The sequence below is a fragment of the Octopus sinensis genome, linkage group LG1 (assembly GCF_006345805.1).
Source record: "Octopus sinensis linkage group LG1, ASM634580v1, whole genome shotgun sequence".
Classification (NCBI taxonomy): domain Eukaryota; kingdom Metazoa; phylum Mollusca; class Cephalopoda; order Octopoda; family Octopodidae; genus Octopus; species Octopus sinensis.
The window spans coordinates 156,972,150-156,990,503 of NC_042997.1; the positions used below are offsets into that span (position 1 = coordinate 156,972,150).

Sequence of the window (18,354 nt, forward strand, 5' to 3'; positions counted from 1 at the left end):
AAAACAACAAAACAAAAAAAAACAAAAACAAAAACAGTATATTCAGAGTTGGCAAATTTTCAGTTACTGCTGCTTAATTGTTAATCTTCCTCTATTAGTTCAAATCCTTGTTTAAGACATATTATCAAAATACATGTGTTATCAGAATAATGTATTAACTTAGATATAACAATATAGTTTAATAAATTGAGGTTTTATCAAAAGATAATTGGGGGTTAAATAGAACTGTTATACTATGAATTATTTATTTCATAATCATGCAGACTCCATATAAAAGCTACTTGAGTTAGATTTATATTTTAAAGAGAATATATACTGTTTGTATATATTTATGAGATAGTGAGTTCAGTTCCTGGAGCAGGCTGTGTACTGTGTTCTTGAGTATATATATATAATTGTTTAATGTCTGCCCTCCATGCTGACATGGGTGGGGCAATATGATAGGAGCCGGCCGGGAAGAAGCCTGCTCCAGACTTCTGTGACTGTTTTGGCAGGATTTTTACAGCTGGATGCCCTTCCTAACACCAACAACTCAGCAGAGCAGACTCAGTGCTTTTTACATGGCAGACCCACCCACACACACATGCACATATACATATATATTTATATATATTTATGCCATTATAATCATACATATATTGATTTATATGTATATATACATATATATGTATAAACATATATGCTCATGGTTAAATATAGGTAATATACTGGTAGTGTAATGGCTACTTCTATCCCTTTGATGGTTATTTTAACCTCTAACAAAACTAAGCATACATATGTATATAAATATATATATACATACACACACTCATACCTACAAACTTGTACACATACATACATACACATAGTCATACATAGGAGATTATTGGCACATTAACTTAAACATCTATTAATCAAATAGTTACATAAAATGATGATGATGCAATGATGATGATAACGGGGGGGGGGGGCGGATGATGATGATAATCAGTGTGATTAATTTTCCTTAAGTGAGTTTTACAAAAAAAAAAAGAGAAAAGAAAAAAGAAAAAGCTGACATCTGGTTGTTTTAAATTTAAAGTGGATATTGATTTTCCCTATCAGGCTCAGTGATGGAGGTGGGGTGCCTTATAGGCATTCCCCACCCTTTATCAAATATTTAAAAATACTAACATATACACACATATTGATGAAAACACACACAGATGCATTTGGTAAATGTATTGATTATGATCTGAAGGGCTTTGAATTCCCTTTTACTGCTGGAGTTTCATTGTGAGCCTGAATAGAACACTTAAATTCTACATTACCTTAATTGAACTAGCTGTAGGGGATAAGTATGAGATCTTTGCAGCAATGCAAAAATCCCCAGGAAACCAAACAAGAACAATATGCCATCCTCCATGAATCATGATAAGCTTGAAACTTGATACAAATCACTATTTTTAAATGCCTGCAGTTTATGTAACAAGCTCAACCTTTCTGACTCTTATGTTAAAAGTACTGACCCTGATTTCATTACTATTATGGAACTATGGGAATATTCTTCGTATTGCAATGGTAGCTTCAGCAAGGCTGGCAACAACTTGCATTACAAAGACTGATTTAATTGCTGTGGGGGTGTTGTGATGGAGTATGTTTACTGAACTTTTGCGGAAATTCCTTGTGATGATTCGAACCAGTCACAACAAGAGGTATTTTTCTGTAATATTTATATATATAAGTCAACACTACTAGTTGTTTATCATCACTACTAACTACAACTAAGGCACACTACTTTTTGACATCCTCAGAGCTTCATCTAGGGAAACAATCACCTATGTTTTCATTACTAGTGATTTCGGTTACCCAGAGATTAATAGGAATACCTTTCATTGGCTGCAATCATCACCTTCATCATCATCATTTAACGTCCGTTTTTCATGCTGGCATGGGTTGGACGATTTGACTGAGGACTGGTGAACTAGATGGCTGCGCCAGGCTCCAATCTGATCTGACAGAGTTTCTACAGCTGGATGCCCTCTTTAACTTCAACCACTCCGAGAGTGTAGTGGGTGCTTTTACATGCCACCTGCACGAGGGCCAGTCTGGTGGTACTGGCAATGGCCACGCTCGAAATGGTGTTTTTTACGTGCCACCTGCACAGGAGTCAGTCAACAACCTGGCAACAACCTCGCTCGAATGTTTTGTTCATGTGCCACTGCACAAGTACCAGTGAGGCGACACTAGTAACGATCACGCTCAAATGGTGCTTTTTACGTTCCCACTGGCACGGAAGCCAGACAGCTGCTCTGGCAGTGATCCCGCTTGGATGGAGCTGTTAGCGCTCCACTGGCACGGGTGCCAGTCATCGAAATTGGTTCAATTTCGATTTTTGATTTCACTTGCCCCAACAGGTCTTCGCGTGCATATGATTTCCTTGATTTTGCACTGGACAAGAACTGGTCTTGAGTAACCACCTCCTCTACATGAAGTAACAAACCTCTGGCTCCGCTATCAGTGTCACTACGCAAGAACCAATTAAAGCAGTCTTTGTGAAGCAAGTTGTAGCCAGCCATGCTAAAAATACCTCTGAAGTATAAAAATGAGCAGGTAGTACCATTAGCAGATTGAACAAAATGCCTAACAATGTTTCTTCAGGCTCATTTTGTTCTGAGTTGCAAGGTTCAACAAAAAAAGTACCAGTCAAAGACTGGGCCGGTGTAATTGACTGACACCTCCCCACCCACAAAAAACTGCTAGCCTTGTATCAAGATTTGAAACATTCTTCTTCTTCTTCTTAAGGTGGCGAGCTGGCAGAGTTGTTAGCATGCTGGGCAAAATGTTTAGTGGTATTTCGTCTGCCGTTACGTTCTGAGTTCAAATTCCGCCGAGGTCGACTTTGCCTTTCATCCTTTCAGGGTCGATTAAATAAGTACCAGTTGCACACTGGGGTCAATATGATCGACTTAATCCATTTATCTGTTCTCTCTATATTTAGCCCCTTGTGGGTAGTAAAGAAATGGGTATTTCATCTGCCACTACCCTCTGAGTTCAAATTCTGCCAGGGTTGACTTTACCTTTCATTCTTTCGGGGTTGATAAATGAAGTACCAGTAAAACACTGGGGTCGATGTAACCGACTAGTCCCCTCCCCCAGAATTTCAGGCCTTGTGCCTATAATAGGAAATCTTCTTTTTCTTCTTCTCATTCACATACACATGCATAACAAAATAAGAAAACATATGACTAACCTGTAATAATGTTACCGAAGGGAGTTTTCACACCACTCTGAGAATTTATGGCAGTTCTGTGAAGAAGAGCAAAGAAATGGAGCAATGTTGAATACATATGAAAAAGAAATAAAAAAAAGAGCAACATCTCCCTCACTTTTAACTCATCAACATTACACTCCAGCTGATTCCTTAATTTTATCAATACCAATCCACATGAAAACCTATCATTATTTTAAGGAAGAACCTTTTTGTTAACTTACACTTCAAACACCAGATTATTAGTGAAGAGGTTAGTTATTTTACATTACATAAAATGCACTTGTGCTGGTGCCATGTAGAATGCACTCATGTTGGTACCACACAGAATGCATTTGTGCTGGTGTCATGTAAAATGCTCTAATGCTGGTAGCATGTAAAAGGCACCCAGTACACTCTGTAAAGTGGTTGGCATTAGGAAGGGTTTCCGCTGTAGAAACCATGCCAAACAGAGATTTGCAGCCTGGAGAATTCTCTGGCTGACTAGCATCTGTCAAACTCTCCAATCTATGCCAGTATGGAAAACAGATGTTAAACAATGATGAAGATGATTTTTACATTATTTCATCTTACCTACAACTGGAAATAGGATACCAGGAATTTCTGGGAAAGATACTTGTTCCGTGTATATATATCTATGTGGACATGCATGAAGGCACATGGCCTCGATTAAGGTATTGAACTCAAATCATAAAATTGTGGTTTTGATCCCCAGACTGGATGATACATTGTGTTCTTGAGCAAAACACTTCATTTCACATTGCTCCAGTTCACTCAAATGAAAATAAGCACCAATGGTACCTGGAAATTAACCCAGCAACAGAATGTCATCCTGTTCAGAAGGTACTATTGTACTTTTGACCACTTACACATCATGGAAACTTGGACAAGTTCTGGCTTAATGAGGCTGTAAGCTTATAACAAGTTAAAACCTAAGATTTATATATGCAGGATTGTCTCTTGTCTGCAGGGTGATTCAAAAGTTGCCATACATAGGAACAATTTATCTTCTTTATAAGAAACAGATTATAAAAAGTTTTTTTTATTTAACAGGCTCTCTATATGGTTACCATTGTTTTGAATACACATTGCAATACATTTACCCCACTCATTGTGAATTCATAATAGCACATCTGGTGTGCAAAGGAGTTGGTGATGTGTTCCTTCAAATCATTTATGCTTTTTATCTTTCCGCGATACACCATGCCTTTCAAATGCTCCCAAACATAGAAATCAAGAAGGGTTAGATCAGGGGATCTAGGGGATCTTATAAACTGTCTCTTATAAAAAAAATAAATTCTTCCTATGTATGGAGACTTTTGAATCACTCTGTACTTAAAACCTACACAAACAATATTGAATGTTGCCTTGCAATTCAAGAGAATTTAGAAAATAATTACTTTTAACTCTAAATGTATTAACTTACAGAAATTTTCAACATGATATATCAGACATTATAAGTGCCAATTGAGATAGAACAGAGCAGTAGGTCTACAAATGGTATTCTTATGACATATCTGCTATCTTATCATCGAACCAATTGCTTTTCTCTGCCTCAAAATGGTACATACAATGTCTCTCATATAACTTAATAGGGTAACTTTTAAGTTTAACAATAACAGATGCTTTATTTTCTATAGAAGGTATATTATCGAGTATTATGACATTCTGTTTAATTGTTTCCTTATAGTTAATGAAGTGACACAAAATTTTCAGGACAGTAAAAAAAAGCTGGAACTACCTTGAAAAGCTGCCTGCGACTGGGTAGGAAGAACAAAAGGAGCTGATAACATTTGCTGCACCTGAAAAAGGAAAAAGAATTATTTGAAGTAAAATTCATTGGTTTTTTTGACAGTACTTACTTTATTATAAGGGATGAGGGAAAATGAAAAGTTATGGCACTGAAGCCTTATTTCTATAGAAAATCAAAGCAATATTGAGGACTTGCCCGAAGATTACTTCATATACTGCCATGATCAGCTTTAGATCTTGGAATGAGTTTATTATTTACATATTTACATTTTCTAAACTTGTTTTTATTTATCTAGTGTTTATTTTTGATAAAAATTATGATGTTCTTTAATTTGTTTCAATCATTTGATTGTGGCCATGCTGGAGCACTGCCTTTAGTCAAACAAATTGACCTCATGACTTATTCTTTGTAAGCCTAGTACTTATTCTATTGGTCTCTTTTGCCAAGCTGCTAAGTTATGGGGATGTGAACACACCAATATTGGTTGTCAAGCAATGGTGGGGGGACAAATACAGACACACAAACATACACACACACATATATATAATGGGCTTCTTTCAGTTTCCATCTATCAAATCCACTCACAACGCTTTAGTCGGCCCAAGGCTATAGTATAAGACACACTTGCTCAAGGTGCCATGCAGTGGGACTGAACCTGGAACCATGTGGTTGGTAAGCAAGCTACTTACCACACAGCCACTCCTGCACCTTGAATACTTTCAGTAAATATAATTCTATGCTTGATTTATTTGTATTTAATACATGCATACATATACACACATCTGTATACACATATATCCCTACACCTATATATGTATTGCCGACAGGTACACACACATCTTTATGTGTATTCGTATGTGTAAATCTTTCATTATTGTATATTGGTCACAGATGTAAACATTGTTAAAAATAAATAAATAAATCAGCACAGTTGAACAAAAATACCTTGTGGTATTTGTTCATTTCAAGATGCACAGTCTGTCGTCACTCTCACAATGGTATGAGGTGCATTCCAGAAGTTTTGAAACTATTTTAGGAGCGGCAGTTATAAGTGTCCAAGAGTATTGTAATATTAGTATGTAGCAGTACAAGCAGTCAGTGCCATATTGGATGAGATCTTTCGACAGCCATTGCCATATCCGAGACTGGAGCAAGACCTTACCTGCATCCATTTGCCATGCGCGAGATCACAACAAGGCTCGCGATGGCAAACTGTATATAAGGGCAAAACAGAAACAGATTCACTCTCTCTCTCTCTCTCTGCTTCTTCACAGCAGTGTTTGCTGAGCACACTTCACTGGCTTGGCCTGTCTGCATGTTGTACCTCCAGAGGCAATGTGCCCGCACTAATGGAGATACAACACCACACACACAGCTCAAGATGGTTGCTGAGAGCAATGCACTTCACCTGTTCTGTGAAACTTGTAAATAAACAAGTTGTAAATTGCATTTGCACTTAAAGACTTCTTTCTTCGCCTGCCAGAGCCTAAACTACACGAAGAACAAGATATAATGGGAGAAGGAGATATTCTCCCGATATCGTAAACCTCGCCTTCTATTATAAGCATGTCATTACTATATATCTAATAAGCTGACCTGCCAAACTTTTTATATTCCAGATTGAAAGAGAATGTTGTAACAGCACTTTGAACACACCCTACTAAGCACTGCTTGTCACAGCTGACTAGTTTACAGAATGTGCTCAGGACATGAACACAATTTGGATGTTCACTATGCAATAAAGTTTTGTGATAAACTAGGTTAAAACACTACAGAAACTTATGAAATACTCCAGACTTCTTCTGGATTCATTTGTATGAGCCAAGCCTCTGTTTTTCACAGACATAAGAGGCCAGGTGAGGTAAATCATAATGATACCCTTTTTTCTGACAGCAAGAGCATCATCTACATCCACTGGGTTACCTTTGATCAGACAGTCAACAAAGAGTACTTTGTAGAAGTTTTGAGAGAGTTCAAGAAGAGATTTCATCACAAAGGGCCAAAGCTTTCCCACTTGGGTCAATGGAACATGTATCAAGACAATGTATGAGTTCACAATTCCATTGTGGGCACCAACTACTTGACAGAGATGGCATCAAAACTGTTCCTCAACCTCCCAACAGTCCAGACCTTGCTCCCCATGACTTTTGGTTGTTCCTCAAACTGAAAAAATCTCAGGTGTGATCATTTTGAAAACACAGAGAAGATGGAGGCTGTTTCAAGGGTCCTGGACACCTTCAGCTTGGAGAACTTTCGTAGGGTCTTCACAATGTGGCTGGAGTGCAGCAACATGTGTAATGAAGTTAGAAGATCCTTCTTTGAAATTAATAAATATCTCTCCTGCAAAAGTCTCAAAATTTCTGGAATGCACCTAGGACTATCAACACTGTTGTTCACAAATTGCAAAAAAGAAAATGAGAAAACCAATCTTCCACAAGTCACACACTTCTGTCTTGTAGAAGAGGGTTACATTACATAACACAGCTGTTGTTGCATTGTTTCAAAGAAATATGCAAAACGGTCATGGTTGGAATGCTTTTGATTATGGGTCTACCACATCAGGGTGACCTGATGTAAAATAAAAACAATTCTGGAAGAATAAAAGCAGTGGTGATTTGAACTTACAACAGAAAAGGCATCAAACTATAAACTGAAAAGTATATATACATAGTCAGACACACTGCACCAGATCTACTAACAACAGTTTACATAGAATTCTATTGAAACTTATTGAACTTACCTAAGGCAATGAATTCTTGAGTTGGATCAAGTTTATAATGATTTTTACGAGCTGCAATTAAAAATAATAATAATAATGATGATGATGACGATGGCTTCAAATTTTGGCACAAGACCAGTAATTTCAGGGGAGTAGAATTAATCAGTTACATCAACACCCATGTGTATATAACCCATGTTATATACTCATGTTGAGTATATAACACATGGAAGAAAAAGAAAATGGAATTCATGAGATTCTTTATTAGTCACTTCGATTGTAGTGATTAATAAAGAATCTTGTGAATTTATTTTCTCCTTTACTTATTTTATATATATATATATATTGATATATATAATAATAATAATAATAATAATAATAATAATAATAATAATAATAATAATAATAATAATTGTGTACAGTGCTCAGGTGCACTACAACTCATCTAAAGTGTATATATAATCAGGTGTAGTTTCGACGGATTTCGGGGTATGTGCATGGCTGTATGTATGTATGTATGTATGTATACTTACAAACATGTTTAACACATGATTAGGAACTGTTATTTCTTTTAAACATCACATTTTAAAATGCTCAATTTATGTATTCAGAAAGTCTCATTGAGTATTGTATAATGTTTAGTAACTGTTGTTGCAGCAGCTGTACCATGGCTCTAAGCTGGTATTCGAATGTTTAAAACACAGAAATCTTTACCAAATTTCCAATAAAATTAGAGGAGACTATAGAAAAGATAGCGGTCATTACACTACCATTCAAAGCCAAATGAGTGTAGCTTACATTTTAATCCATTAATGATTATATTGCTAACAAGTAGACAACCCATGCATTTCAATTTATTTTAATATAATCAAGATATTTGGAAGGGTTTCAATATATATAGATACACACACACACACATATATATATATATATATATATATATATATATATATATATATATCTGTTAGTGTGTATGTGTTCCAGCACCCGCCCGCTTGCCCGTAGGTCGGTAATAGAATTTAAAAGACTAAATAGGTGAATTTAAACTGACAAAAGACTGTGAATGGATTTACTGTTGATGTTTCAAGGGAGATAATTATATTAACTCCCCAGCAACGTTTTGAAACCGAGTGTCAATGATTACGTTGACATTTTTTTTGTATTTCTAAACTAAACACAGGCTTTGAAAAAAAAAGACATCATCAATGAATCGATTTATCTAGAGAGACCTTCTGAATGTATAACAATGGTTAAGCTAGTTCTTTACTTTGTTTATGCTATTACAACTTAGGTCAAACTACAATATTGTCTGATGTTTACATATTTATTAACGCAGTAAGCATCAATGAAAAGGCTAATTAAAACTAATTGTGCAGTGAGGTAAGACTTTCTGCATTTAGTGAAATGTATCATTTATCTTTTATTTGCTTCAGTCATTAGATTGTGGCCATACTGGGGCATTGCCTTTAAGAATTTTAGTCAAACGAATCAATTCTAGGACTTTAAAGCCTGGTGCTTATTCTATCAGTTTCTTCTGTCAAACTGCTAAATAATGGGGATGTAAACACACCAACACCGGTTGTCAAGCGGTGGTGATAAACACACACACACACACTACTGGCTTCTTTCAGTTTCTGCCTACCAAATCCACTCACAAGGCTTTGGTTGGCCTGAGACCTAGTAGAAGACACTTGCACAAGTTGCTATGCAATGGAACTGAACCCAGAACCATGTGGTTAGGAAGCAAGCTTTTTACTGCAGTCACATCTGCACTTAAATGAGAGAATAACTAAATAAATATACAAAAGGTGTCCAGTAATGTATAAATAAGTGGGCATGAAAAATGGCATGTTTAAAAAATATACCTGTCTTATGTGAGCTAGTTTGTCTATTGTAACTATTGACTTCATTCCACTACACTGATAATACTAATATAGTTCTGTCACCATCTTTTTTTTTTTTTTGGTGATTATTACCATTAATTTTATATTTTGAGTTCTAATATTGCTGAGGTTAACTGTGACTTTCATCCCTCTAAGGTCAATAAATATAATACCAGTCATGTGATGGGGGTCAATAGTATTGATTAACCTCCTCCTTCTAATTTTAAATCTTGTGCTTGTGCCAGAAACAGTTATTATCATTATTTTGAACAGAAGTTACTGTGTTTAGGAAATGCTATTGATAGGGTCCCTAGTAAAGATCACTCTACAGGACTCTATTGGCAAAACATCTGCAGTTTTTCTCTGTTTTGTGGCTATGGTCAAGGTAGTTGTACAGGTAGATGTGTTTGAAAGGTTTTAGAGCAGCTCTCTATCAGTCTGATCAACTCCTCATTAACTTCTTAAAAAATAACTTGAAGCATAAGGTGTGAATGGAGTAACAGATACTGCCTTTGAGCAAATTTGATGAAAAATGTATCCAAGTTGTACAATCAGTGATACTTGAATTCAGTTTGTAGGTCTGTATTCAGAAGAGATAGGAAGGAGGACCTGAAGTAGAATCTAAGAGGTATAATGGTATACCCTGATCCTTTCTATCTACATCAATGTTTCTCAACCATTTTTTACCTATAGACCCCTTTGATTCTTATTTTACTTGGGTGGATCCTCCTGGCCATTCAATGCTTAACAAGTCGTATATTTTTTACATTTAATTATTAAGAATTGTATAAGAAAAATTGATAAAATATTTTGTGTATTGTAAAATTATAACTGATTTATTGCAGATAAGTTTTAACAATAAAATATTATAAGGATCCCCAAGGGCAGTATAGTCCCTGGTTGAGAACCACTGAACTACATGGTGGTGGTGGTTTCTCATACTCCCTTTATAGATAGGCTACTTTTGTTATACTTTTATATCTTTAGTTTTTATCCCCTTTTTCACGTTGTATAATTTTTTTTTGCTTTTTTCTTGCTTTTGCAATTGTATCTTGAGGAGTCACCTGGACACCGTATCATCACTATTTATCTCCTTGCAGCTCCACCTGACCATTCTCATCTACTCTTCTAAATGTGAGTGGCCATGCTCTGTCTCCCTTTTCTCATACTTTAACCATTTATCTCCTAGCATAAAGCCAACACCCACTTCCCACTCAGGGTCCATAAACTCACTAGTGCTAGTGGCACAAAAAAAAAAAACACCCAGTACACACTATAAAGTGGTCGGTGTTAGGAAGGGCACCCAGCCATAGAAACCATGTCAAAGCAGATACTGAAGGATGAGGCAGTGCTTGGGTTAATTGGATATGGTAAAACTATCCAACTCAAGTTAACATGGAGCTTAATCCTTTAGCATTTAAACCAGCCATATCCCACTAAAATAATATACCTGTTTTATCTTCAAACTGGCCATATCTGATCTCTCACACTTACCCTACAATAGTATTCTTAAAATAAACACCTGGTGTCACGCAAAGGGCACCTATGCTGGTGGCATGTAAAAGCACCCATTGCATTCTCAGAGTGGTTGGCATTAGGAAGGGCATCCAGCAGTAGAAAACCATGCCAAATCAGACTGGAGTCTAGGGCAGCCTTCCAGCTTACTAGCCCTAGTCAAACCAGGTGTTAAATGATGATGATGACATTATTGAAATCTCAAAGCTACAAAGTAATGTAGGACTATTTCATATGAATGTGAATTAAATAAGCATTACATTTGAGAAAGTAATTTGAATGCTAAACGGCTAAATGATGATGATAATGATACAATCACCGTGTTTTTTTGAAATCCCTTTTGTGTATTATACAGAAGTTTTGTACTATACAGAAGTCCCTTGTGGCTAATATAGTGGCTGTTATAATGCTCATCATTACTTTTACTCCATAAACATTATTTACATTTCTAAGAAAATAGTTTAAACTCTTACCAAATGCTTTTCCAATTGCAATAGTTTCAAGAATTCCAAGAATTGGTATAATAATGAACCCTGGTCCAATATCCTGAAAGAGATAAACAATAATAGCAGTCAGCCAAAGATCACTGTTCATAAGTGTGAGAACAAAATTTGGTTAAGGGGTGCAAATCAAGGCCCAACCCAAGAGGTTCAAAGTGCTTTTATTGACCTCCATCTAAAATAAGATTTTAGTGGGTGCACCTGCATCTCCTGCACCTCCTGTTCCCAAGCCTATGTCACTGCTGTTCAGTATTAATTCTCGTTGCTCTTTTCAAGCCTAGCCAGGCTCATGGGCCTGGTTTCCTGGTTTCTGTGGCGTATGTCCCCCCCCCCCCAGCTGAATGGGACGCCAGTCCATTGCAGCGTTACTCAAGAAACAGGAAGAAAGTATGATAGAAAGTTGTGGCGAAAGAGTATAACAGGGGTCGCCACCACCCCCTGTCGGAGCCTCGTGAAGCTTTTAAGTGTTTTTGCTCAATAGACACATGCAACGCCCAGTCTGGGAATCGAAACTGTGATCCTCCGACCACGAGTCCACTGCCCTAACCACTGCCCCAGTATTAATATTTAATTGTTAATATTCAGTATTAATATTTAATTATTTATGTTATTAAATGTAAGAACTTCAACTGAGTGAAAATTACATGAAATATTTTAAATTTTTGTTTAGAAAAAAACATGCAACAAAAATAAGAATTTAGAAACTTGAAGAACATGAAATAATTATGTTTTGGAAGAGTGAATCTTGAAGCAATTAAACCTCTAAATATTGCATCTCATAATTGATTTCAAATTTTGGCACAAGGCCAGTGGTTTCAGGAGAGGAGGTAAGTTGATTACATCGACCCCAGTACTCAACTGGTACTTATTTTATCGACCCCAAATGGATGAAAGGCAAAGTCAACTCTAGTAGCATTTGAACTCAGAATGCAAAGTCAGAAGAAATACCACTAAGCATTTTGCCTGGAATGATAATGGTTCTGTCAGCTTGCTGCCTTAAAGCATCTAAATATTGGGTTAAAAAAAAACATTTCAATAGAAAACATCTAAGGCTGCTGGCAGGATTTGAACCCACACCTCCTGTAATGTAGAACCTTTGTCATGTTTACAGGAGATGTCCAACCTCGGGCAGCTATAGACTGTTTCTATCCAAATGTCTTTTTTTTTTTTTTAAACTCAGTATTTACATTCTAGTATTTATAGATTTAACTATTTCAAGACTCACTTATCCAAAAAAAAAATTATGCAACAAAATCTTACAGAGAGAATTTCTGATGTGGATCGAGTGACATTCTTGGTATGGATTGAAAAATCTGGGATTCTGAAAGGTGGCAGTCCTTCTTGAATGTCATTGGTGAGAGTAAATATATTTTTGTCTGGATTTTGACTTATTACTGCATAAGATATTGCTGAAGCTGATATTACTATGACTGCATTTGCAGCTAAAATTAAAGAAGAAAGTAATTTTGGTTTTAATGCAAATTCTAGTCTTAAATCATGTTCTTTTTTTATCTTCTATAATTTCATTCATATCTAGGATGCATGACATCATCATCATTATTTTCATCGTTTAACATCTGCTTTCCATGCTAGCATGGGTTGGATGATTTGACTGAGGACTGGCGAACCAGATGGCTGCACCAGGTTCCAATCTTGATCTGACAGAGTTTCTACAGCTGGATGCCCTTCCTAATGCCAACCACTCCGAGAGTGTAGTGGGTGCTTTTACATGCCACCTGCATGAGGGCCAGTCAGACGGTACTGGCAACGGCCATGCTCAAATGGTGTTTTTTACGTGCCACCTGCACGGGAGCCAGTCCAGCGGCACGGGCAACGACCGTGAATCTAAGCAGCAGTGAACATCCCTCATTTATTCAGGCTATGGATTATATCATCCAGAGCAATATTTGTGGATATAAAATGTTGATATGCTCATCATCGTTGTTGTCTTTTACTTCCTCTAAGCGATCGGGTTCAGTCGTCTTCTCTAGGCCGTCAGAAAACGCACTGACGACGACACGGAATGCCGCTGTGCATAAGCGAACTCGTCAGCCAGATCCGAGGACCTTACTGGACCGTTTGATCGATAGTAGCGACGGGCGGTGTGTACAAAGGGCAGGGACATGATCGATGCGGGCTGATTACCTGCACCTACCGGGAATACCTCGTTCACGGAGTTGGTTCCAGGCCCCGATCCCAATCACGGGAGGTGGTTCAGAGGTTTCCTGACCCTCTCAGGCCGGGGAAGATGTGCCCGCTGATACCTCCAGTGTAGCGCATGTGTGGCCCCGGACATCTAAGGGCATCACAGACCTGTTATCGCTCCGCCTCGTGCAAATTTCTGCCACTCATCCCTCTAAGATGTACTGCATCGTCATCGTCGTCATCATCATCATCATCTATTAAAAACAGTCTTTTCTGATTGACTTAGTTGAATTATTTTGAAAATCTAAATATTTTTCCCAAAGCTATATCAATACTTGAAATGAAATATCATTAACAAATTGAATGACTAAATCATACATTAGATTATTATTTTTTCAAATGGAATTATATAACTTCTATTGACCATTTGAATAGCAAAAGTAAAAACCTGCATCCTTACCAGTTCCAAACAACCACAAAAAATTCCGGGCAATTTTCTGAGACCAATGTATTGTTTCATCAGTGTCCATCCAATTTATGGAACGAAGCTTCTGTAAGTAACAAAAACATTTCATCAATGACATATTGTACACAAAAGCAACTAATAATTCTTCAATCAGGCATCAGTCAAAAAAATTTCTATAAAGTTAAAATAGGTAGCAGCGTGGCTGTGTGGTGAGAAGTTTGCTTCCCAGCCACATGGTTCTGGGTTCAGATCCACTGCATGCTACCTAGGGCAAGTGTCTTCTTTTGCCTCAGGCTGACCAAAGCCTTGTGAGTGGATTTGGATTTGGTTGACAAAAACTGAAAAGAGCCTGTCATATACATACACACACATGTGTGTGTGTGTCTGTCTGTGTTTGTTCCCTACTGATGTTGGTGTGCTTACATCCCTGTAACTTAGAAGTTTGGCAAAATAGAATCAATAAAATAAGTGCTGGGCTTAAAAAGAAAATAAGCCCTGGGGTTGATTAGTTCAACTAAAATTCCCCAGTATGGCCACAGTCTAATGATCAAAACAAGTAAAAGATAAAAAGATAAAAGAGACTCTAGTACAGGAGTGGGAACCTGTGACCTTTCATGTTGTTAAGCATAAACCTATGGAAGAAGTCTTTTATTTGTATTTTAGTTCATATTTTATATTTTAAAAAAACTGTTCATTACACCGTATTATATTTATGGTAATGTTCTGAAATTCTTAAAAAGTTATTAAAAGGTTCAGTATATATTGACAGTTTACATTGTGTTACTTTAACCCTTTAGTGTTCAGATTACTCTGTTAAATGTAATGCTTTTTTAATTAAAATTGTTTTTAATTAATCCTGCATTATCTTATAGCTTTTGAGGTTTATTTTTAGAATGTCAATGTAGATTAGGTGTAAGAGGCCGGATATCGCTGGTTTGAATATAAAACATGGAATATTTGGGCCGGATATGGCCGGTTTAAACACTAAAGGGTTAATATTTATAATTACATTTTCAGAGTAAAAGTGATTATGCTTATCTGAGAAATGAGCTGGTAGAATTGTTAGCATGCTGGATGAAATGTTTAGTGGTATTTCATCTGTCTTTATGTTCTGAGTTCAATTTTCTGCCAAGGTTTACTTTATCTTTCATCCTTTTGGGGTTGATAAAATAAGTACCAGTTGAGCACTAGGGTCAATGTAATTGGTTTAACTACTCCTGGCCAGGAATATAAAATCTGCATCACACTGTCAAGCCATGTTGAGCCAGTGTGGTAGAGTAGGCTCAACAAACTAGTATCGTCTCAAGCCCAAATTCACGGCCTCCATATCAGGCTATGATCGGTGGAGAGAACATGTAGTGCACCTGAGCACTGTATACAATATATTCATTATTATTATTGAGTGAGAGAGCAGTGCATGCCATCAAAGTGGTACTGGGGTAAAATATACGAAGCCCAATATACCCATCATGACTACCTGTCTGATAAGGGTACACCAGGCACATGCATCACAACCCTATGTGCGCAACATGTTGATTTCATATCAAGATAAACGACGCATGACATTGCAGGTGGGGCCTAGTTAGAATTTTTTTCAGGTCGAGTAGCCCAGCCCACTCAAACGGTCCCTGTATAAGGATTAAGGATGTTGAACGAACCACCCATGTTTCCAAAGGTGAATCATCCAAACCGCTAAGAATTCCTTTCAACACATGGCTATGATGCTCCCCCACTACTTCTGCTCGTGATCAGAGATGCACATATCGTCAGTCACTAAGGGACATGGTCAACTGGGTAAGGTCAAACAACTGGCAAGTAAATCTGTGGTATTGAGCAGAATATTTGCTGTAGCCTATCTTTATTATTATTATTATTATTATTATTATATATAACACGATGAAGTGTTCATCTTGCAGTAAAATGAACATGAGCAATCAAATCTAATCCAATCCAATCCAGTATTTATCTGTATATTTGATAAAACTTTTTACAAATTTCCTCACTCTAATATCAATGAATTCATTGATTTAGTCCAAATCATGTCACTTAGCAGTAAACAATTTTCAGGGTTGCTACAACAGTGGCAAATAATTTTTAAAAGAATACACACCCCAGTTTCCATGATATATAAGTGATGGAGATTATAATGACCCCGTCCACTGAACAGGACACCACTCCATTGCAGGGTTAAGTTCCCACCAATTATTGGAACTCATTTATAGCTGGGTGACTGTGGAGCAACAAGAAATGAAGTGTTTGGCTCAAGAACACAATGCACAACCCAGTCCAGGAATCGAAACTGCAATTTTATGATTGTGAGTGAAACTTCTTAACAACTAGGCCACATGCCTTCACAGTACATTGCTGTGACACATTTAATTCAACATGGCGTTAAAGTATAAAATCTTTTCCCTTCCCTACACTGGGTAAGTTGATAGGAGGTTCAACTGCTAACCAAGGGTTTCATAGCTTATTGCATATCACTGGTGTATCACATTGTCCTTAACTTCTGTAATTTACTTCATGTAACTGGAGACAGATACTATACAGTAGTTGTGTTGCTTTTTTGGGGTCTGTACTTATTGTACATCTATGATCAAAGGCATACCAAGTGTATCTAGATCTACGTTACTGAACTGTGATTTGAAGGAGATGGAACTGTTATTTATAGTTCACTGAACGGTGGCGTTGGGATCCTTCTTTGACTCGTGACTAATTTAATAATATATAGTGTCGAAGTGGGCGTTTTATGTCATGTGAATAAATGAAGTAAACAGCACAACGGCGGGAGACTTTATACAAGGGAGGCGACTCTTCATTCTTAATTTTTTCCCCCCACCATTGTTTAATGTTAAACACGGAAAGAAAAAAATTCACCAAGGATTAGGTAGGGGAGAGGTAGAAGAGAGATAGTGTGAGAAAGAAAGGGAGAGAGGGAAAATGTTGTTTATGATACGTTAATGGGTCATGGGATCTTTTAAGTTTGAACGGCAGTTTTTAAAAATAATTTCCACGTAACTTTTAAACTTCGTATACTGGTAGAATGTGTTTATAAAACATCTTTTTCTGTAGGCTTTTGTAGCAATATCGTCTCTCATTGCTATCTTCACTGTTTGAGAAGAGTATTAAGAATGACCTCGGTCGAGATTACAAACAGCTTTGGCTAGTTTAACATTGTTGTAAACACTAATTCGATTGGCTGACACGTTGGTCTCTACTACGCTCGCACCGCTGGTTATAACTTGGCGCAAAATGTCTCGACTTATTTTCGCGCCATAGTCCAAGCAGCCAATCACAGCTTTCCATTTCTGAAGTTCACTGGGAGCCTGGTGAAGCTTATAAAACAAGGTTTCTCAGAAAAAATATTCGTCTTAGGTTTCCAGTCCTTCTCAGGGCGAACCTCTGACCACACAGAGCTCGTCTTAGGTTTCCAGTCCTTCTCAGGGCGAACCTCTGACCACACAGAGCTCGTCGTAGGCTTTTAGTTCTTTTCAGAACTAAGTCTCTGACCACACAGAGAATACTCGACCAAGTTCCAGTTTCGAGGCAAGCGACCACCATTAATACAAGATGTTACAGATACCTAACATACTGTTAGTGTGAAAAATCACCATAAAAAGAAATCGTGTTGTCATTCCAAACTTATGTGTATTGCCGCTGCATGTAAAATATAGTCAGTAAAATATTTTATTAAGAATCGGGTCAGTACCTATTTTTATACTGGTGACCCCTTTAATACGCAGGACTTCTGATATACTGCGCGGCCAACGGTAGACATAAGTTACGGAATTGACACAAGAGAACGCTGAAAGATGAACTTTTTAAGAAAACCAAAAAAATAGATATATATAATAATGTCAATTTTATCGCCGTTTTGTCGTAGACAAAACGTCTGGCAAGAGGCTATATGTAGCAATATCGTCTCTCATTGCTATCTTCACTGTTTGAGAAGAGTATTAAGAATGACCTCGGTCGAGATTACAAACAGCTTTGGCTAGTTTAACATTGTTGTAAACACTAATTCGATTGGCTGACACGTTGGTCTCTACTACGCTCGCACCGCTGGTTATAACTTGGCGCAAAATGTCTCGACTTATTTTCGCGCCATAGTCCAAGCAGCCAATCACAGCTTTCCATTTCTGAA

General features: G+C 37.2%; 1 protein-coding gene and 1 long non-coding RNA gene across 7 annotated transcripts in view; one reads left to right on the plus strand and one right to left on the minus strand.

The window, feature by feature from the left end:
* The window catches only part of LOC118764826, a 21,208-nt gene extending 3,397 nt beyond the window's left edge, over positions 1-17,811 (plus strand). Inside the window, exons 2-4 of the long non-coding RNA XR_005000645.1 lie at positions 2,509-2,513; positions 13,565-13,571; positions 17,645-17,811. This is a non-coding gene — a long non-coding RNA (uncharacterized LOC118764826). The remainder of the gene's footprint in view (positions 1-2,508; positions 2,514-13,564; positions 13,572-17,644) is intronic.
* The window catches only part of LOC115218858 (sodium-independent sulfate anion transporter), a 167,045-nt gene that overhangs the window by 96,355 nt on the left and 52,336 nt on the right, over positions 1-18,354 (minus strand). For all 6 annotated transcript variants that reach the window (XR_005000640.1, XM_036505890.1, XM_036505897.1 and 3 more), the window contains 6 exons: positions 14,205-14,295; positions 12,860-13,041; positions 11,573-11,645; positions 7,723-7,773; positions 4,971-5,031; positions 3,212-3,267 (listed from right to left, as the gene is read on the minus strand). Coding sequence is in view for 5 of the 6 variants with exons in the window: in XM_036505890.1 (XP_036361783.1) it covers positions 3,212-3,267; positions 4,971-5,031; positions 7,723-7,773; positions 11,573-11,645; positions 12,860-13,041; positions 14,205-14,295 (514 nt within the window). In the remaining variant the exon portion in view is untranslated. The remainder of the gene's footprint in view (positions 1-3,211; positions 3,268-4,970; positions 5,032-7,722; positions 7,774-11,572; positions 11,646-12,859; positions 13,042-14,204; positions 14,296-18,354) is intronic.